At 40.4% G+C, this 22768-nt stretch overlaps 1 protein-coding gene across 1 annotated transcript; it reads left to right on the top strand.

Annotated features, from left to right (window-relative positions):
• The first annotated feature begins 6460 nt into the window (after positions 1–6460).
• Positions 6461–9704, top strand: LOC145102558 (cytochrome P450 736A117-like). The gene is made up of 2 exons (XM_079039980.1): positions 6461–7425; positions 8906–9704. The coding sequence occupies exons 1-2, from the start codon at positions 6511–6513 to the stop codon at positions 9515–9517; spliced, it is 1527 nt and encodes a 508-aa protein (XP_078896106.1). The 5' UTR covers positions 6461–6510; the 3' UTR covers positions 9518–9704.
• Positions 9705–22768: the final 13064 nt, after the last annotated feature.

Raw genomic sequence — 22768 nt, 5'->3', positions numbered from 1 at the left:
GGGTAATACGTAATAGCAAGTAGCAACCGACATGTAAGCCCATTACTCTATCACCAATTCACCACGTAATAAAAGCCCATGCAAAAAAAGGAAACATGAACAATACTTGCGAGAAATGTTTCTTGGATTGTCGATACTTGCCGGAAATGTTTCCCGACCGTTTCTCCGACGTTTCCGTTTCCTGGACGTTTCAGATACGGGAGCGGCTACTTCTTGGGCGTTTCCATGCATCGTAGATTATAAGTCACCATGATCAACCAAATCATGGTTTAAACTTACTCATATTAAGGAAAATCATAAGTCTGACAACTTGTGATTTGATGTATTTATAGTACATGTTGGAGAATGGAAATACTACAGTACATCTAGATGCATAAACTATAAAATATCAAATAAATAATTGTTCAAAATCGTTCGAAGATAACTTAGGCTCATTAGTAACATGGAACATGAAGATCAAAATTCGTACTTTTGTATCAAAAAAATCGCTATAATTTACCCAGGAGTAGGGTTGATGCGATGAATTATTCACTCAAAGAACTCACAACTTAAAATTACAAAAGAAGACTAATCAAATTGGCACTCAGTGCCATTTCAAGCACCAAATGGCCTAGTTTCAACGATAATAATTAGATTTAAGTTCAATAGCGAAACATAGAAGAATTGCCCAAAAGAAATTGCAAACAAGTACATCAAAAGTTACAAGGGTATGTAAGTAGCTAACGACCAAATAAGCATAAATGCAAAATACGATCCGACAAATATTATGGTTCAACCTTACACATGCCAACTACGAACAAAAATATTACAAACAACCACTAGATACACTTAAAAGCTCCATAGTTACACATAAACACACGTCACTGATAGTTTATATTATTTACTTGATTTCATAGTTTATTTTTTAGTAAAAATCATCTCATTTTAGTTAATCTTCATGCATATTTTCTCTTTTTATTATTTTTCTCTTTTACCGAGTGCTTTCCAGTCTTTGAGTTTATTTGCAGGATTTTTCGAAGACTAATTGCTATTGGAGATATGGAATGAGTGCGGGACTTTTGGAGGTTTGCGGTTTGTTTGTGGACTTGAAGTGGTGCGATTGAGCTTGGTGTTAGCATAAACAAGAAATCAAGTTGGACTTAATTTTTGAGCGAGAATGATGATGAGGCGACACAGACTCGAGCCATGAAAGATTGAAGGAGCATTGGACCAATCATTGAAGGCTTTGGAATGACACAATTGGGCTCTCAAGAGTTATGCATGTGGGTTGAAGTGTGAATGAGAAGATTGAGCTAGATTGTATTTTAAATGGGCCAAGTCCCACAATCAATATGTGAAATAAGTTAGTGAGTTAAGGGCATTTTTGTCTTTTCTTATTGTTAGTATAGCTGGCCTTCTCTGTGATGTATTTGTTCTGTATATTTAAGGATTGCATTCAGTGCTGTAATGTTTAGACATAAGATTAATGAATTCATCCAATTTTCCCCTTCTTTTCAACTTGAACAGTATCAAAAGTCAAATGGTGCAATATCAAAGGAATATTGTATTCAATGTTGTTGATTGTCATAAACTTTAAATTAATAACATCAATTCATCGTTATTTTCAAACTGAAAAAGTGAAAAAAAAAGATCATGAAAGAAACAAGAAAGCTCAAAAAGTAATTACCATGTCGTAGGAATTGGAATCAAGACCGTTCTTAAGAAGACCAGCAACATCGTTCCTCAGAAACTGCTGCATTGTGTTAATCTTGATTCTCCTTCTTGCCTTCTGAATTTATGACTTGTTAATACGGACAAATGGTTCTCTCTAATCCATTTCACGACATTGATGTTAACATTGGGGAAACGATTGGTGTCGGCGGCTGGAAGGGGGTTTCAATCAATGGGTTAATATAGTAAAGGTAAACTACAAAAGGGTAACATTAACATAAATTACATTGGTTTTGTTGTAACTTTGCTCTATAAAATTACAATATGGGACTTATCCCACACGAATCCTCTTCTATGTATATGCATGATCCTTCAATTTTGTGGCATTCTCGTTTGGGACATGTCAATTTTCGTTCTATTCAAAGAATGGCAAAACTTGGCATGTTACCAAAATGTTCATTAGATAAAAATTTAAAATGTGAGGTTTGTGTAGAATCAAAATTTTCACAACATCCTCATAAATCAGTTGAAAAATCTAATGAAATACTTGGCTTAATCCACTCTGATTTATGTGATTTTAGAGCAACACCTACAAGAGGAGGAAAAAATTATTATATATCCTTTATTGATGATTGCAGCAAGTATTGTTATATTTATTTGTTAAATATCAAAGATGAAGCCTTGAATTATTTTAAGAATTACAAGGCTGAAGTTGAAAATCAACTTGACAAAAAGATCAAAATTCTAAGGTCTGATCGAGGAGGAGAATATGAATCCAAAGACTTTGCTGAATTTTGTTCTTTAAATGATATTATACATCAAACAACTGCTCCATATACTCCCCAACAAAATGGAGTGGCAGAAAGAAAAAATAGAACATTGAAAAACATGATTAATTCAATGTTAATTACTTCTGGAGCACCATATAATCTGTGGGGAGAAGCATGTCTTGCAGCAAATTCAATACTTAATAGAATTCCTCATAAAAAGAGTGATAAATCACCCTATCATCTGTGGAAAGGGAGGTTACCCTCTTACAAAAGGATGAAAGTGTGGGGTTGCCTTGCTAAGGTACAAGTACCTCTTCCCAAGAGGACTAAACTTGGACCAAAAACCATAGATTACATCTATCTTGGCCCTGCCATGAATAGTGCATCCTATAGGTTTCTTGTGTTTAAATCACATGTTGATGATATCCATAACCAAACCATCATGGAATCAGCAGAGGCTGAATTCTTTGAAAATATTTTTCCTTTTAAGAATAAAGAGAAAGAAGTTACCTGCTCTAGGAAAAGACCTCTGGATGATGGACTAAATGATACCATTTCAGACAAAAGTTTACAATCAAATGAAGAGAGCTCTTCTAAGGTTCAAGAAGAGAACTTAGAACCTAGAAGAAGCAAACGGGGCAAAATAGCCAAAGATTTTGGACCTGATTACATGACCTATGTAGTGCATAAGGAACCACAAACCTACAAGGATGCTATGGATTCGTCTGAAGCTCCCTTTTGGAAAGAGGCAATCAAAAGTGAGATTGATTCCATTGTGCAGAATAACACTTGGAAATTGGTAGATTTGCCACCTGGGCAAAAACCAATTGGGCACAAATGGATATTCAAGAAGAAGTTTAGACCTGATGGTACCATTGAGAAGTATAAAGTTCGTTTAGTGGCTAAAGGGTATCGTCAAAAAGAGGGTCAAGACTTCTTTGACACTTATTCACCTGTTACAAGAATTACATCAATTCGCACATTAGTAGCAATTACAGCCATTCACAATTTGGAAATACACCAAATGGATGTGAAAACTGCCTTCTTGTATGGTGAACTAGATGAAGAAATATATATGAACCAACCTGAAGGGTTTGTGGTTAAGGGTCAAGAAAACAAAGTTTGTAAGTTAGTTAGATCACTTTATGGACTAAAACAGGCTCCAAAGCAATGGCATGAGAAGTTTGACAACACATTACTCTCTAATGGATTTAGAATTAATGAATGTGATAAATGTGTTTATGTCAAACAATACAAGAATGCTTGTGTCATCATATGCTTGTATGTGGATGATATGCTTATAATGGGTACTAATTTGGATGTGATCAATCAAACCATGAAAATGCTACACTCCTCCTTTTCCATGAAGGACTTGGGAGTAGTAGATGTGATCCTTGGTGTAAGAGTTCAAAGAAGATCCGATGGTTATACTCTAACTCAGTCCCATTATATTGAAAGTGTACTTAAGAAGTTTGGACACTATGATGACAAGCCGGTAGTCACACCTTTTGATCCTTCAAGTCATCTTAAGAAGAATAAAGGTGATAGTGTAGCTCAGTTAGAATATACTCAAGTTCTTGGTAGCTTAATGAATATTATGAATTGTACTAGACCGGACTTGGCTTATAGTGTAAGTAGATTGAGTTGTTACTCCCATAATCCTGGAAAAGATCATTGGTATGCATTAGTAAGAGTGCTTAGATATTTAAAGCATACAATGAATTATGGACTGCATTACACGAAATATCCTCCTGTTCTTGAAGGGTATTGTGATGCAAATTGGATTTCCAATACTTCAGAGGCAAAATCCACAAGTGGATATGTGTTCACTCTTGGTGGAGCTACTATCTCTTGGAAATCATCTAAGTAAACTGTGAATACTCGTTCTATAATGGAAGTAGAGTCCGTTGCTTTAGACAAAGCTGCTGAAGAAGCTGAATGGCTTAAGAGCTTCCTAGAGGGTATTCCTCTGTGGCCTTAACCTGTTACTGCCATTGCCATACATTGTGATAGTATGGCTACTCTTACTAGAGCACAAAGTCATATATATAATGGCAAGTCGAGACACATTAGGCGCATACATATTACAATAAGAGACTTGCTGAAGAATGGAATCATTTCCATTAGTTACATAAAGTCAAAGGAAAATATAGCTGATCCCTTGACAAAAGGCCTTAGTAGAGAGCAAGTTCTCTTCACATCGAGGGGAATGGGCTTAAAGCCAACACAATGAGTCACCACCTGGCGGAAACCTAACCTAGCAACATTGGAGATCCCATGGTCTAGGTTCAATAGGACAACTAGTTGGGGAAGACTCAAAGAACCACCAACACCAAGGTATGCTCACTCCTATGATATCTATTTTGTGTTTTTCCGTTGATGATATAGGGATGAATTCTTTATTCTTAATAATGCTGATAGCTTCTATAGTGGAATAGTACGGATTGTTCCAGATTAGCATTACCTATGTGAGATGGATGTGAGGTCGCATCTTTGGGAGCTGACATGGCTAAGCTCTCTAAAAGTCTCATGAAGAAAGGATTGTTCACGACCGAAAAGAACACAACGGTAAGAAATGAACCATGCTTAGATATGATATGTGTGATACTTCTTGTTTTTGATTCTACTATAAGAAGTGGTTAGTTCAAGACTCTAGTTCACTACCCACAAAGTAGATCCAAGTAGTACTCACTATGAAAGGTTCAAGTTTTCCAACACCTATTCAGATGCATGTCATATCTTACTTCCCTTATTTGAATATCAAAGTTCACTTATTTTCTATTCAAATGTGGGGTATTCGTGGAGTTTGAATAAAAAATGTGGGGTATTGTTGGAACTTTGCTCTATAAAATTACAATATGGGACTTATCCCACATTGGTGGAAGAGGAAACCTTTTCCCACCTTATAAGGCTTGTCCCACTCATTTATTCAAATGGACCAAGTAATGGGTTAAGTAAATTGGGTTTGGGTTGTGGTGTTGGACTAGTCTAATTGGGCTAGTAGTAGGCTTGGATTATTAAATATTAATGGTCAAAGATAGGGCCTTGGGCCTTGGGGTTCTTCTTGACTAAATAATATTTTTTAATATATAATCCGAAATTAATTAATCTTTTTATTAATTCAGTGAAAATAAATTCTGTTAAATAAAGGATTAACTGCAGACAGTTTTTGGCAGTTAATTTTGGTTGGTGGTTTACAACCACCATTAACAGCCTATAAATGAAAGGATATGGACAGAATTTGAGGGCCAATAAACACACAAACTTTCTCTCAAAAAATCGTCTATCTTTCCAAAGGGATCATGGTGAATTTCGACAAATTCAAGATCTGTTCTTGAATTGGATTGTTGTATCCTCAAGACAGACCCATCCCAGGGAAATTTCTGTCTTAGGACACTGCTAAAGCAGACCTCAATTTCTACAATTTCGTGGTTATATTTCTGTGTAATCATCAAACAAGTATGTTTTCTGTAAATTTGATTCTTGTATATTGAATATATTTGAATTTAGTTTATTTTATTTCATTACTTTGTTGATTGTGTACTTCTGTAATAACAGTTTTTCCTGAAATTAATCACTTTTATATTTGATTTTCTAAGAATTTGAGGATTGAAGATGTAGATTGAAGTAACTATGGCCGGCGGGCAACATAGAGATGAGAAGAAAGACTTGGAGACGTAATGGGGATTGAAGATTTTGATTATGTGATAACTCTTTTTTTTTTCTATTAACTCTAAGGTATTTTATAAATATCATATTAAATTAGATGAGATGGAAAAATAGTGACAGTTGTCTTGATTTTAGTGTAAAAATATTTATAAAAAAAAAAAAAAAGATAGAAGGCATAGTTTAATTACATACATATTCACACGTGCTTCAGTGCTTCACGTATATCGTGGAACTAAAAATGGGTATCATTAGTTAGTTTTTAATAGTTTATACACAATGATATACTTTTGTTTAATGTAATCAAATCACGCTATAATGACAGATTTTCGTACCTAACTAATTCACTTCCTATAAATTGGCACCACACAGGTGATGTTCAAGAGGCATATTTTTACTTGCACACTAAAAACCGTCGAGTTTCATGCCGGAAGGAACAATGTTTCCTATTGTTTATGCTCCCTCCTTTCTACTTCTAGTTTTCTTTCTCTTCATATTCTACTACTTTACTCGACCTTCCTCCAAGTTAAACCTACCACCTTCTCCACCAAAACTGCCGGTGATCGGCAACATCCACCAGTTAGGAGCAGTCCTCCACCGCTCGCTCGATTATCTATCCAAACGCTATGGTGGTCCACTGACGCTCATCCATCTCGGTACCATCCCAACCCTGATTGTTTCATCAGCCGAAGCTGCACGTGAGATAATGAAAACCCAAGATCTCACCTTTGCCACCAGACCCGAAGTACGAAGGTGGCGTCAAGTCATGTACGACCTAAAAGAAGTGTCGGTGGCGCCTTATGGTGAGAACTGGAGACAATACAAGAGCATTATGGTTCTCAATTTTTTGAGCAAGAGCAAGGTGGAAAGTTATCGTGAAGTGAGGGAGGAAGAAATGGCGATTGCTGTTGAGAAAATCAAGAAATCTTGTAAACTGCAGGAGGCGGTGGATTTGAGCGATTTGTTCTTAACACTTACGAATGATGTGGTGTGCAGAGTCACGTTTGGAAAGAAGTACAGCGAAGGGGAGAGTGGAAGGAAGTTCAAGAAAATGTTGAAAGAATTTTGGGATGTTTTAAGTGAGCTTAATTTTGAGGATATTATTCCTTATCTTGGGTTTATTGATCAACTGAGAGGGGTTTCTGGTAGAGTCGTGAAAGTCGTTAAAGCTCTAGATGAGTTCTTGGATGGTCTGGTGGAGGAGCGTCTCAGGAAACACGCCGCTGGCGGTGGTGGTGATGCTGATGGCAGAGAAGACTTCCTTGAAATATTGCTTAAGATCCAAAAGGAAAATACGAATAGTGTTCTCGACAGAGACTCCATCAAAGGACTCCTCTTGGTAGAGAAGACTCTCTCTCTCTCTCTCTCTCTCTCTCTCTCTCTCTCTCTCTCTCTCTCTCTCTCTCTCTCTCTCTCTCTCTCTCTCTCTCTCTCTCTCTCTCTCTCTCTCTCTCTCTCTCTCTCTCTCTCTCTCTCTCTCTCTCTCTCTCTCTCTCTCTCTCTCATAGGCACACAAACAAATGCACAGGCACATCTCTTTCAATCTTTATCTCAATCTTTTTTCCACACATAAAGATATTATTATTTTGTTATATTGTGACTTTGATTAGTTCTTCCTATCTTTCAAAAGTTTTTTTAGATGGTCTAGATGGACCATTTATATTGACATATTTGCATTTGAGACTAATGCGGTGTATTTCGCTCTACACCATATAGAGATTTATTTAGGTGGCTTTGGTGCATGAGATTCAATTGGACATGGTAGATCTGACCAAGTCCAATAGTACTAAATCACTACTTTAGTCTCAACTAAAACTGTAGAATACATTGGGACATGTCTTATTATCATATCATAAAATAATAATAATTCCACTATATATCATTACTTCGATATTTATATGAAAAATAATGTATTTGGTTTAATAAACGTGTTCTTCGTTTTATGACATGAAGTAACATTTAAATTAATTTACAGGATTTTTTATTCAGCAAGTGATAGATTATACTGTTATATATCTTAAACGATAAAAATGATAAAGATAGTTTTCTTTTATATATATAATTAATCTTAAAAAATTAAAAACCTATGATTTAAATTTAAACCGAACTTAAATATAGAATGGGTGACTAAAATTTAATTTACCCATTTTATATTTAAATTTGGTTTAAATCAAATGTTTTAAACTTTTGAAGGCTGATTGTATAAAGTATCACTAGTTTTTTTTTATTGTTTAAGATAAATAGTTGCAAGAGATTTTTTTTAATAAAAATTTAGTTTTTACTTTAATCTATGAACTACCGAATATAAAATCCTATAATATAAAAGTTATGTCATTGTCATAAAAAAGGGATAAAGATGTTTATAAAAGCCTTATAAATATAAATTTAAATCCCACTAGAAGCCTTATAAATTATAAAAAATTCTATAATTTAAAAGTTATATATTGCCTAACACAATTCTAATTTGTTTGTGTTGATATTTTATTTATATTTGTTATATTTTTTACAATTAAACTTTTTTATTTTACAAATCCGAAGATTAACAAAACACTGGTATAGTAAAATAAATATAAATATTATTTTATAAATGATAATAAATAACGTTAAAATTTCTTTGATTTGTAATGTCAAAATAGCAGACGGTATCTTTTGCATATGAGATGCCACATCGAAACGTAACTTAAGTTACTTAACTCATATATGTTTACAAAAAAAAAGTATTTGTGAATTTAATTAATATTATACGTCTATTTCTTTATTAATTAATGGTTACATGAGGTTTTATGTTCTAAGCAATTGATTAATCTTTATTATTGTAGGATGTATATACAGCTGGCACAGACACAACAGCAACAGTGTTGGAATGGGCATTTGCTGAGCTTCTAAAACAACCTAAACTTTTCAAGAAACTTCAAGATGAAGTGAGGATGGTTCTCCAAGACAAAGAACAAATAAGCCAACAAGATATCGACAACATGACATATTTGAAAGCTGTGATCAAAGAAACTCTACGTCTTCATCCCCCGGCTCCAACCCTAATTCCCAGAGCCTCCAGCCAAGATACAAAAGTCATGGGCTACGACATCAAGAAAGGAACTAGGGTTATCATTAATGGATGGGCTATTCAAAGAGACCCTAAAGTATGGGATGAAGCCGATGAGTTTAAACCTGAAAGGTTCTTGAACAGTACTATTGATTATAGAGGACATGACTTTGATCTCATTCCCTTTGGTGCTGGAAGAAGAGGGTGTCCGGGGTTAGCGTTTGCAATAGCTATAGATGAACATGTGTTAGCTAATCTTTTGCACAAGTTCGATTGGGAGTTGCCAAATGGAGAGAAGGCAGCGGATCTTGATATGGAGGAACAACCTGGTATTACGGTTCACAAAAAAGTTCCTCTTATGGTCAAGCCAAAACCGATCTCTTCCTAATTAAGTTGTATGTCATTCAAATAACGGGGTTGAATAATATAGTAGTAGTTGAGTATTTCAATTTCTCATATGGGCTTGCAGCAATTACAGTTTAGATCGATAGGATCGGCTGATGTGGACTTTGTTTTTATTACATGATGTGGACAAAGAAAGTTATTAATTATTACTATATTATTAACCCACTCCACTACGTGTTCCCTTAAACTAATCGCATGGCATACACGAGCTGAGCTTTTATGGAGAAAAAAAGAAATAGAAAAATAAAGTGACACTTGGACACAATTATTGAACCCAAACTTTTTGTTTTGTAAAATCAATATTATCCTTTACTGGTTAATATTTTATTATTTTCTGAGTATTAACTAAAAATATGATTATATGTATTACCACATGCCTTTTTATTGCGGTCCTCGTTTGCGAATAAATACAAAGGAAGTGATTCGTACAAGCACTAAATAAAATTTAGATCAAAGGGAGCTTGTGGTAAATTACTAAAAACAATTTGTAATCAATCGGTGGAAAATTCGTAAACCCTATTGAAAAAAATGTATTTTTAATATTTTGTGAAAGGTAATTACATCTAGTTTTGGGTTTAAATTCTAAAGTTGTATTATATTTAGGTTTTCTAATGTTGTGTTTCTTTCCTGTTATAGAGATAACCATATTGTTAATATTTCAAGTTGGCGATCAAATTATGTGTATATGCCCGTCCCATCTAACAAGTTGTTTTGAATGTTTGGGCACGATAAGGAAGCCGACCAATAGAGCTGTCTTACACTTCCAATACATAAGAGTTTAGATAAGTTAAATTGATGAACACAAATGAATTAAATAAAATAAAAGTCGTTACAAATCTAAAAATTCAACAAGGCCGTGATCACATGGGGTTATTCAGCCGGACATATATTGAGCTCGAACATTAAAAACGCCATTGATGAATAATTAATTTGAAGAAATCTTAAATATTGATTCAACTAAGTTGATCACTAGAATCCACCCCTATACCGACGATATTTACTCCTTCTATGTTGACGGAATGTCGTCGGTAAAGCCTATACCGACAAGTCGTCGGTACAGCCGCATCGGTAGAAGTGGAAAAAATGGCGGGGATAGAAGTCGTCGGGATAAAACTCCCAATACCGACGATAAGTCATCGACAAAGGGTCGTGAGAATTGATTTTCGAAGAAAAAGTCTTATTATTTACTTTTACAGACGACTTGTCGTCGGCATGGAAACAATTTATACCGACGACATGTCGTCTGGACACATTGACCTGTTGCGATGACATGTCGTCGGGAAAAATGGGTAATAATTTTTTTCCATTTAAGCTATAACGACGACTTGTCGTCGGTATAATTTTTTTTTTAATATTTTTCGCATATTCTATTATATATGCCACACATTTTTTTTAAAATAAATCTAGACAACAGCATAATATGAAACATTTAATAAGCATATCAAACCATTATAATTGAAATTCATGACTTAAAACATACTAGATACCAAAATAACAAAACAAAAGTCTTCGACAAACATTGTTCAAAATAACATAAAAGATCAATCACCACAATCTTCATCCGTCTTTTCAGTCTCGTTGGTTGGTTCGGAAGTATTTTGTGTAAATATGTTGAGATTGAATTGAAATCGTGACATTGGTCGAGGTTGGAAGTTATAAATTACGTCTCATCAATCAATTCATTCCAAGCTTTGGCGTCTATATCTTTTGATGGATTTTTTTTCTTGCAGTTTCCACATCCTTATATCCGTCAACTTCGTCAAGATGACATTTCGGTTCATGTTCGTGTTCTTTATATGCTCTTTGGCGATCGACATTTACAGTCGATCGAACGCCGTCATAATACGTTTGCAATAAAAAAATAAATTTAATTAGTAAAAGAAATATTTAAAAAGTATACATAATTTACATATAAAAGGTATTGTCTACTTACTTCTAACTCAGGATACACAGATTCTTTATATTCGAGTGGTATATTTGATGCCACTAAATTTGAGATGAACCTCGTTAACATTTTGATATTTTTCCCTAGGAATCGATAGTTTCACAGTTGCTATCAATTTGCATGAGTAAAGGATTCTCACCGTTGGCCCTATATGTTGCATACATACTCAAACTTCTTCATTTTCCACACATTTTTTTGGGTTTGCTACATTAACACATAGAATTAGAAATTTAGAAATTTAGAACTTTAAAAATATATCCATTCATCGGATCGACCTCCCTCCGACGACTTGTCGTCGGGATAGAGGTCACAAAAAATGACTTTGTTTCAATTTTATCTGCAACATTACAAATAAAGAAATAGAAATTACTTTTTATAAAATCTATACTGAGGACTTGTTGTCATTATATATTTTTAGAGAAACATGAAACTTTATTACTTTCGCGCCCTGCCTACGCCTATGGCATCTCGTCGGTACAGAAGTTGAAGTCAATGGCATTTCGTCAACCTTATTCCGATGACATGAAATTAATATAACCTGAATTGTACTGACGACATGTCTCGTTAGTATATATGTCGTCTTGACATAGGCTTATTCTTGTAGTGGATGATGACAATCGATTTTGAATCACATCTAAAGTGGGGTAGAATCGTCTGGATTAATAATGGAATAACAACGTGTTTGATGACTGTAACGCTCTAAAAATTTCAACCAATTTAAAACTTTTCAAAAACAACCCACATTCATAAAGTTATTACAAAAATGTTTTCGATACTTTTATTATCATAGTATTCCCCAGAACCATATCATAAAACATAAACATGAGGAGCGGTACGATCACGCCTTTGCCTTGCCACGGTCTCCTGAAGTACCTGAAACATTAAAACACAACTGTAAGCCCGAAAGCTTAGTGAGATACCCCCAAAATACCAACCCCAATACCATACACGCATAATATCATAACCAGAACAGAACAACCATGCACTTCAGGTCTACTGTGTGATTGGTCCGCTGCACCGGCCTACAATCCACCTGGTCCACCCTCCGAGTCTAGCCATATACATCGAGTCTACAGTGTGATTGGTCCGCCCGCACCGGGCCTTCAATCCACCTGGTCCACTCTCTGAGTCTACAGTATGACTGGTCTGCCTGCACCGGGCCTTCAGTCGGCCGGGTCCACTCTCCGAGCCTCGGCACGTCTGGTTCGCCCTCTCGGGGACTTCAGCCTATCCGGACCACTCGCTGGGCCTTTGAAATATCCGGTCTGCCCTGGGTATGTTGGCCTACAGCACGAAGCAGGACCCGCCTCAACCCAACCCCAGTCCAACAACCATGTGCACATAAACATATAATCATATAACAATCCTCAACCAGACAAACAATCTAACAGATCACATAGCATATCAATGTCCTAACCAGGATTCCGACCTAACCGGTCACTAGCATACGATTACCTTATATCCCGGGTACCGACCTTAACCAGGTCTCTAACACATACCATCCTAACTACCAGGATGCAAACATAGCAAAGCAAATCATAACAACAACTACTCGGATTTCCATTCGATAAAGGGCCGACCTTGGTGCCGTAGACCCTGTCGATATAGTGAGGATAACTTACCTCACAATTGCCGACTGAAAGGATACGATCACGCTGCTCCAGCCTCCGACACGAACACCACCACTGATCAATACCAAAAGACTGAACTCAATAAATACCAAAATACCCCTGGAAGTCAACTGGTCAACTCTTGGTGAAAGTCAAAGTCCTCAGTCAAAGTCAACCCTCCTGACTGACTCTACTCGCCGAGTCAACCCGCTGAATCGTCGAGTCCCTATACTCAGAAACTCCCAATCCACGACTCAACTCGTTGAGTCGCCCCAAGACTCGCCGAGTCCAACAAACTCTGAGTCACTTCCTGTTTAACTGACCGAGTCGTCCCTCGACTCACTGATTCACAGCTCAACCAAAAAGGTTAGGACTTCACGACCAGACTTGTCGAGTCCAAGAACAGACTCGTCGAGTCCAAGGCAATCTTCAACAGACTCGCCGAGTTGTTCTTCCAACTCGCCGAGTTTCTGCCTGTCTTCATGCAACTCGCCGAGTACACCCATGTGACTCGCCGAGTACCTCTAGTTCTTAATCAATACAGTGGCTTTTTAAGCCATGCAGGGGCTCCAATCCATATATCTACTCTTCTACAACCCACCCATTAGGCCTGGCAATCGTGTCGTGTTCGGGTTGGCGTGTCGCGGGTTGGCGGGTCAAAATATGTCAACCCAAACACGAACCATTTAAATATACAGGTCACGGGTTGGCGGGTCACGGATTGGCGGGTTTGGAACATAAACCCATATATGACCTGCCAACCCATTTATTTATACGAGTTCACAGGTTGGCGGGTTCGTCGGTCAGATTTGGGTTCGTGGGTCCAAATTTTAGACATTTAAGTCTTAAACATCCAAATGAAAATTAAAAACATTTATAGCAACATGTTACAGACTTAGCCTTAGAGATTACGACTTACGACCTTAGACCATCCACCACGAGTCAAAATGTCAAAATAGTCAAATGGTCCATGAATCAATGGTATATATTATATAATACTTATTAAATATTAATACTTGATATATAAATACATTTAAAAATAAAATAATTTTTTTATTGAGAATATAAACGGGTTGGCGGGTCAACCCGTTTATTTTTTGAGAAACCCATATATGACCCGTTTAATAAACGGGTTGGCGGGTTGAAAAACTCAACCCAAACCCATTTATTTCATGTCGTGTTGCGGGTCGTTGCGCGGGTCGTGTCGAGAAATGCCATCCCTACCACCCATCATGTAAAGTAGCAAACTTTACGTGAATCCAAAGAGATCTAAGCATAAAGCACTCTAGGACTAGGGTTTGGGACAAAAGAACTTCACCAACAACTCTTGGGCATAGACTTTATGGCTTCTTGGATCATCCACAACCTAGATATGAGGTAGCATCCTCAGATCTAACTCCAAACTCGAGATAGACCTTATTTATGCCCTCAAAACCCTACAATTGATAGATCTAGATGCCCAAAAGCTCAAGACAGATTATTACCTCAAATGTAAGCTCCCACTAAAGTAGACCTCAGATCTATGTTCCTTCCTTGCTGCAACCCCTTTGCTCTTCAAGATTTTCTTCCTAATCCACTTATCCAAGATCCAAGATGTGCTTGAATCTCTCACTCATGTCTATTAGGGCTTCTGGAACTCAAGGGAGGGTAAAGAGGCTGGGGAGAGGGTATTATGTTCTTTATATAGGGCTCAACCCCCGGGATTAGGGTTTTTTCCATACAACACCAACTCGCTGAGTCCACCCATGCGACTCACCGAGTTGGTCACTTAACACGTGACCCGAAACGCGACTCGACTCGCCGAGTCTATCCATCGACTCGTCGAGTCGACCTTCTTATTTACACTTTTAGCCCTTTAACTATGCTTCTGAATTCCCGGGATGTTATAATTCTCCCCCACTTAAATTAGGCTTCGTCCTCGAAGCCTGCTACAACACACAATTCCAGATACTATTCCCACAACGCATCTCCTGGAATCAACTGACCCAGGTTCCTCCAAACACTGTTACCAAACCCCTATAAAGTCTAACGCCTTCTCACAAAGTCACGACAATTGCTTCAAGCCGGCCACCGACTTCTTTCTCTGATAACAACACTTATCGACCAAAGATCACCCGATGATACTTCCATCCTTCCAAATCACATAATAACTTGTCTCATACAAGATAGATATCACCCTGAACCACCGGGTCCTGACCTGGTACCAACTGCTATCCCTTTCCGAATCCAACTCTTTTCTTTTCGTGTTGACAGGATGACACATCCTTCAGCTCCTGAGCAACTCCCATGAACTCTCCTCCGCAATCACATACACGTGCTGAACCTGCTCTAACATCCTCGGGATGGAAAAATCCGACACACTGACGATACCTCCAACATCCCCAGGATGAGTTATCGCTACATGCATAACCTCCTGATCACAACTATACTAGAAATCCGAGGCTCCACCCTTGCATCCCTTCCGAACTTCTCTGGTTCTATACCACCGGAGATTCTTCCGCAACCTCAACAGACACCCAATCCGGATATGCTTCCATACCATTGGCACAATCACCGTGCTCAACAACCCTAATTGAAATACTCTTAATCATCCATTCTCACTACTGCTTTCACTTCCGTGAACCAACACTCCCTCCCGGAGTGACACCCCTTTCCTTTTCCTTATCCAAGGAAATCTACTTGAACACTTTGCCACTTCAGACAAGTGTCACGGTGCTCACACCCCACCCTACACTCTCCCTTGTAGAGTAACCGCTACTCCATGCATCGCACATGCTTTGAATCTGCTCGCAAGGACTCTCGGGTCCATGCACTGCCTTCCACTAAAATGATCAATACCCGGGGCCAGACCCACTACATGCTACTACATAGCAGCATACTCAAATCACTTCCCGCATACAGATCTATCAACACTTACAGAGTCCTCAGCATGACTGGACCGGCTTACCAGGCCTTCAGCCAATCTGGACCACTCTCAGTACCTTCATCATGTCTGGACCGCTCTCCAGGGCCTTCAGCCTGTCTGGACCATTCTCCGAGCCTTCGGCTTGATTGGTACGCCCACCGGCCTTCAGTCTCCCCGGACCGCTCAAATTATCATGCATCATCCCGAACTATTCCTCCTGGGAATCTCCCCCATACATACTGTTCTAGCCTCTAGGGGTTCCAAACTCTAACTCCATTCCATATACTCAGATCCCGGCCTGATCCTAGGCCTTACAACCACCAATCGCCCTATCCGAAATCCTTGGTTTGTACTACGCCCCATCGATCTGTCACTTACTCGTACCAACCCACACTCTTGGCTGACTGAAACATTGTTGGATCCCAAACAGCTAATCGAACTCTAACGCTTATCGATCCTCCTGAGAATTTTCCCATTCTCCCTACTTAGAGCACTGACTTCCAACCACCAGTGACTCATCCGGCATAACTCAGTCATCTCTACTTAACCTACTCCTCTTAACTATGAACTTATTTCCTCTGAAACGGTAACCTCCACAAAACCATGTTCCGGCATTACGCATCTCGAACTCTAAGGGAGTTTGACTCCCCGCTGAACACTTCTCAAAACACAATTGCTATACCCGACAACAAGACCATACAACCAAATTCTAACCATCAATACCTTGGATGCTAACTGATGCCGATCCCCTAACTACCGACTCCTCAATAATACCATAAACCCGAAAAACCGAACGAATACAATACCATGAAATAAGCGAACGAGACTAGCAGATATAATACTCCATAACAACCAAGATAACAAGATATCAAGAAGGAAACATACCCGCAGCTGAATTCGGCACTGCCCTGACCTCCTCTGCTATAAGCTGAAAAGCACGACCTTGAGCCCTCGGGGCTCTGCTCCACCCTGACCTCCACCCGTAATCCTCAAAGTGGCCGGTGCTGGAGCCTACACCGGTCCTGCAGCAAGTTGTGGACAGTTGACCCTCATGTGACCAACCTGATGGCACTGATAACAAATCCTCATATCCTGAACCGGGGCTGATTGGCGGCAATCCCTTGCGTAATGCCCCTCTCTTCCGCACTTGCGGCACGCACCACCGGATCTAAAAACTCTGGTGTGACCCTTCCCACACCTCCCACTAGTGCGGCTGCTCTGATCTCCCAACCTAGAATCAATGGTCTTGGAACGTTTCAGCGCAGGCTGCGACTGCGCCGGGGCCTGCCTCTACTCTCTCAACTGCAACTCAATCTCCAACTCACGCCGCCGAGCGGCTTCTTGCAATTCCAGCAAGGTCTCGCACCTCTACGTAGACACAAACTGCATGATGTCCCTCTTGAGCATACTCAGGTATCAGGACATCTGAGCCTGCTCCGAAGCAAACTCAGGGCAAAACATCGCCCTCTCAGTGAACATCCTAGTGATGTCTGTCACCGACTCTGAATCCTGCTTCAACTCCAAGAACTCCTGAGTAACCTCTCTTTCTCTCTCTCAACTCGCGGAACATAACGAGTGCTAAACATCTCCCGAAACTGATCCCAAGAAACCACATCTCGCTGCGCATCTGAATATGACCCTGTAGTCAACGTCCACCAATCCTTCGCCCCGAGCCTCAACAGGTTCATAGCACACCTCACCCTCTGATCAGCAGGGCATGAACATGTGAAGAAACATCCTTCCACATCTGACAACCATCACATAGCAACAATCGGATCCCGAACTCCATCAAAAGTAGGGGGCTTCGTATTATCGAAATCCCGATACTGAAAACCTCTACTGGCTCCTCCCCCTGCCGCTGGTACAGCCGCAGTAGCTGCCACGGCAGCCGTCTCTGTAAGAGCTACATAGCGCTCATCAAAATACTCGACCACGGTGGTCTTGATCGACCCAAACAATTTCGGAAACTCGGCTCGAAACATAGCAGCAACCTCATCACGCAGGATCTCACGAATCCTAGCATCCAACTCGTCTGTGCTCATCTGACCGATAACCTCGGGTGGTGCTGATCCACCTTGACCGCCCCCTCCTGCTCCCGATCTTGACCCGGATCCGCTCCTAGCATGCCTTGTAACCACCATACTGAAATTACTGCAAAACATCAGATGCTTCGCACTAACCCGGGAACCAACTCCCAACCCAGCCCTAGGGGTTGTGACTTCCTTGATATGCGTATGGGTCTTGTGCTTTCAGTAGTACGAGCCCATACTACCTTCCACACCTACCCATATTTATATAAAGTATGACCACAACACCCTAGTGAAGAACATGAATAACAAGCACTCAACCCTCACTCCTAGAGGAACACTAGAAATCTCAGACAGAAGGAAACCCTAGGCTATCTGGCATCATAAATCAGGCAACTCTATCATGTAATTCCTGAAGATCCCTAGCCTAGTACTAGCATGTTGTTCTAACATATCACATAATCAAATAACTTGTATGGTATTTTGGGGTTACTTACTGGCTCCGGCTGATCGTACCTCCGCGTCCTCCTTTACTCATTTTTGAAAACCATTTAAAGTTCTCTTTCGAAAACTCTCCTTGATTTGAGACTGGATTCACACGAATGGTCCTCCAAGTCACTCAAACCAAGGCTCTGATACCAACTTTTAAAGCTCTAAAAATTTCAACCAAATTAAAACTTTTCAAAAACAACCCACATTCATAAAGTTATTACAAAAAGGTTTTCAATACATTTATTATCAGAGTATTCCCCAGAACCATATCATAAAACATAAACATGAGGAGCGATACGATCACGAATTTGCCTTGCCACTGTCTCCTAAAGTACTGAAACATTAAAACACAACTGTAAGCCTGAATGCTTAGTGAGATACCCCCAAAATACCAACCACAATACCATACACGCATAATATCATAACCATAACAGAACAGCCATGCACTTCGGGTCTACTGTGTGACTGGTCCGCCGCACCGGCCTACAGTCCACCTGGTCCACTCTCCGAGTCTAGCCATATACATCGAGTCAACAGTGTGATTGGTCCGCCCGCACTGGGCCTTCAATCCACCTGGTCTACTCTCTGAGTCTACAGTATGACTGGTCTGCCCGCACCGGGCCTTCAGTCGGCCTGGTTCACTCTCCGAGCCTCGGCACGTCTGGTCCGCCCTCTCGGGGCCTTCAGCCTATCCGGACCGCTCGTTGGGCCTTCGAAATATTTGGCCCTCCTCGGGTATGTTGGCCTACAACACGAAATAGGACCCGCCTCAACCTAACCCCAGTCCAACAACCATTTGCACATAAACATATAATCATATAACAATCCTCAACCAGACAAACAGTCTAACATATCACATAGCATATCAATGTCCTAACCAGGATTCCAACCTAACCGGTCACTAGCATACGATTACCCTATATCCCGGGTACCGACCTTAACCAGGTCTCTAACACATACCATCCTAACTACCAGGATGCAAACATAGTAAAGCAAATCATAACAACAACTACCCGGATTTCCATCCGATAAAGGGTTGTCCTTGGTGCTGTAGACCCTGTCGATATAGTAAGGATAACTCACCTCGCAACTGCCGACTGAAAGGATACGATCAAGCTGCTCCAACCTCCGACACGAACACCACCACTGATCAATACCAAAAGACTGAACTCAATAAATACCAATAATTACCAAATACCCATGGAAGTCAACTGGTCAACTCTTGGTCAAAGTCAAAGTCCTCAGTCAAAGTCAACCCTCCTGACTGACTCTACTCGCCGAGTCAACCCGCTGACTCATCGAGTCCCTATACTCAGAAACTCCCAATCCACGACTCAATTCGCCGAGTTGCCCCAAGACTCGCCGAGTCCAACAAACTCTGAGTCACTTCCTGCTCAACTCACCGAGTCGTCCCTCGACTCACTGATTCACAGCTCAACCAAAAAGGTTAGGACTTCACGACCAAACTCGCCGAGTCCAAGAACAGACTCGCCGAGTCCAAGGCAATCTTCAACAGACTCACCGAGTTGTTCTTCCAACTCGCCGAGTTCCTGCCTGTCTTCATGCAACTTGCCGAGTACACCCATGTGACTCGCCGAGTAGATCTTGTTCTTAATCCATACAGTGGCTTTTTAAGCCATCCAGGGGCTCCAATCCATAGATCTACTCTTCTACAACCCACCCATCACGTAAAGTAGAAAATTTTACGTGAATCCAAAGAGATCTAAGCGTAAAACACTCTAGGGCTAGGGTTTGGGACAAAAGAACTTCACCAACAACTCTTGGGCATAGACTTTATGGCTTCTTGGATCATCCACAACCTAGATCTGAGGTAGCATCCTCAGATCTAACTGCAAACACGAGATGGACCTTATTTATGCCCCAAAAACCCTACAATTGATAGATCTAGATGCACAAAAGCTCAAGAACAGATTATTACCTCAAATGCAAGCTCCCACTGAAGTAGACCTCGGATCTATGTTCCTTCCTTGCTGCAACCCCTTTGCTCTTCAATATTTCCTTCCTAATCCACTTATCCAAGCTCCAAGATGTGCTCCAATCTCTCACTCACGTCTATTAGGGCTTCTGGAACTTTTCAAAAATTTTCAACCAATTTATAACTTTTCAAAAACAACCCACATTCATAAAGTTATTACAAAAAGGTTTTCAATACTTTTATTATCAGAGTATTCCCCAAAATACCAACCACAATACCATACACGCATAATATCATAACCAGAACAGAACATCCATGCACTTCGGGTCTACTGTGTGACTGGTCCGCCTCACCGGCCTACAGTCCACCTGGTCCACCCTCCGAGTCTAGCCATATACATCAAGTCTACAGTGTGATTGGTCCGCCGGCACCGTGCCTTCTATCCACCTGGTCCACTCTCTGAGTCTACAATATGACTGGTCCGCCCGCACCGGGCCTTCAGTCGGCCTGGTCCACTCTTCGAGCCTCGACACGTCTGGTCCGCCCTCTCGGGTCTCTCAGCCTATCCGGACCACTCGCTGGGCCTGAAGGTGCCTTTATGCGTATTTTCCTGGCTTCATCATGGCTATCAGGGAGGATGCCTTGCTGCAGGTAATCTATTAGCGAAGTCATCCATGTGGGTCCTGTTGTCGTGAGTGTGTTTTTCTGCTGTTCCTCTATACTCCTTCCCTTAAGTAGTTCGAATAGAACCTTCTTTGATAAGTGGTCGAAACATGTCGATGCGAGTTTGCTTAGGGCGTCTGCCCTCCTGTTCTCGCTCCTTAGGATCTGTTTGATTGTGAATTCCTTGAAGGATTTAGTAAGTTGCCGCACTGTTTTAATGTATCTTTCCATTCTTTTGTCTCTCGTTTCAAAACTCCCATTCACTTGGTTGGAAGCTAATCATGAGTCCGTTAGTGCTGCTACGGCTTCTGCCCCCATTTGCTTGGCCAAGCGTAGGCTGGCGAGCAGCGCCTCATACTCTGCCTCGTTATTTGAGGTTTGGAAGTCGAAACGGAGGGCATATGTAACTTCTTCTCCCTCTGGGCTGGTTAGGATTAGAACAGCCCCTGAGCCTTCCCTGCTAGACGCTCCGTCTGTATATAATGTCCACTGTCGACTTTCCTCCGAGATCTCTTTTACTGCCATAATTCCTTCTTTGGCTGCATCTCCTTCTCCTGGGATTTCGAGCAGGAAATCTGCTAACTCTTGCCTCTTGATGCTTGTCCTTGGCAGGTAACTGATGTCATGCTCACCCAAATCTATTGCCCACTTTGCTAGTCTGCCTGACATTTCGGGCTTCAATAAGATTTGCTTGATCGGGTGATTCGTTAGGACCTCTATTTGGTGTGCCTGAAAATACCGCCTTAAACGTCTCACAGCATAAATTAGTGCCAACACCAGTTTCTCCAGGGTGGGATAGTTAAGTTCGTGGCCCTGTAGCGCTTGCCTAACGAAGTACACTGGTTTCTGCTCCCCTTCCCTTTCCACAACTAGTGCGGATGATATGGCTTTGGATGAGGTTGAGAGGTATACTTGTAATATTTCCCCAGGGATGGGGCTGGCTAGCGTGGGTAGTTTGTGTAAGGCTTCTTTGATGCCTTGGAGCGCTTCCTCTGTTGCTGCCATCCATTGGAAATTAATTTTCTCGATACAACCCTTTAGTGTGTTGAATAGCGGCATGGCCCTGTTGGCCGGCTTTGATATGAACGTGCTGAGTGCTGTGATTTTCCCATTCAGGCCTTGCGCGTCCCTTAAAGTGCTTGGAGGTGGAGTTTACATGAACTCATCCACTTTTGCTGGGCTGGGCTGGACGCCTTGCCTAGTAACATAGTATCCTAGGAACTGGCCTTCTTCAACTCCGAAGGTGCACTTGTTCGGGTTCAGCTTCATCTTTTCTTCTTCCAACATCCTGCAGGTCTCTTCAACGTCCTGTAGCATTCTTTCTTCATCCTCACTTTAATGACCGTATCATCGACATATACTTCGATGTTTCTTCCAATCTGCTTTGTAAACATGGAGTCGACCAAGCGTTGGTATGTTGTCCCCACATTTTTCAATCGGACTGACATTTTGGTGTAGCAAAATGTGTCGTGATCTGTGTAGAAGGCCGTTCTTTCCTCGTCGTCTTTTTTCATTAGGATCTGATGATACCCTTAATACGCATCCATGAAATACTTTAATTTGAAACCTTGTAATGATTCTACCTTCTGGTCGATTTCTGGTAGGGGGTAGCAGTCCTTAGGGCACGCTTTGTATAGTCCAGAGAAGTCGATGCAC

The sequence above is a fragment of the Lactuca serriola genome, chromosome 4 (assembly GCF_051521515.1).
Source record: "Lactuca serriola cultivar US96UC23 chromosome 4, Lser_US96UC23_V15, whole genome shotgun sequence".
NCBI lineage: Eukaryota > Viridiplantae > Streptophyta > Magnoliopsida > Asterales > Asteraceae > Lactuca > Lactuca serriola.
Note: the sequence above shows the minus strand (reverse complement) of the source record. Positions and strands in the feature narration are given on the sequence as shown.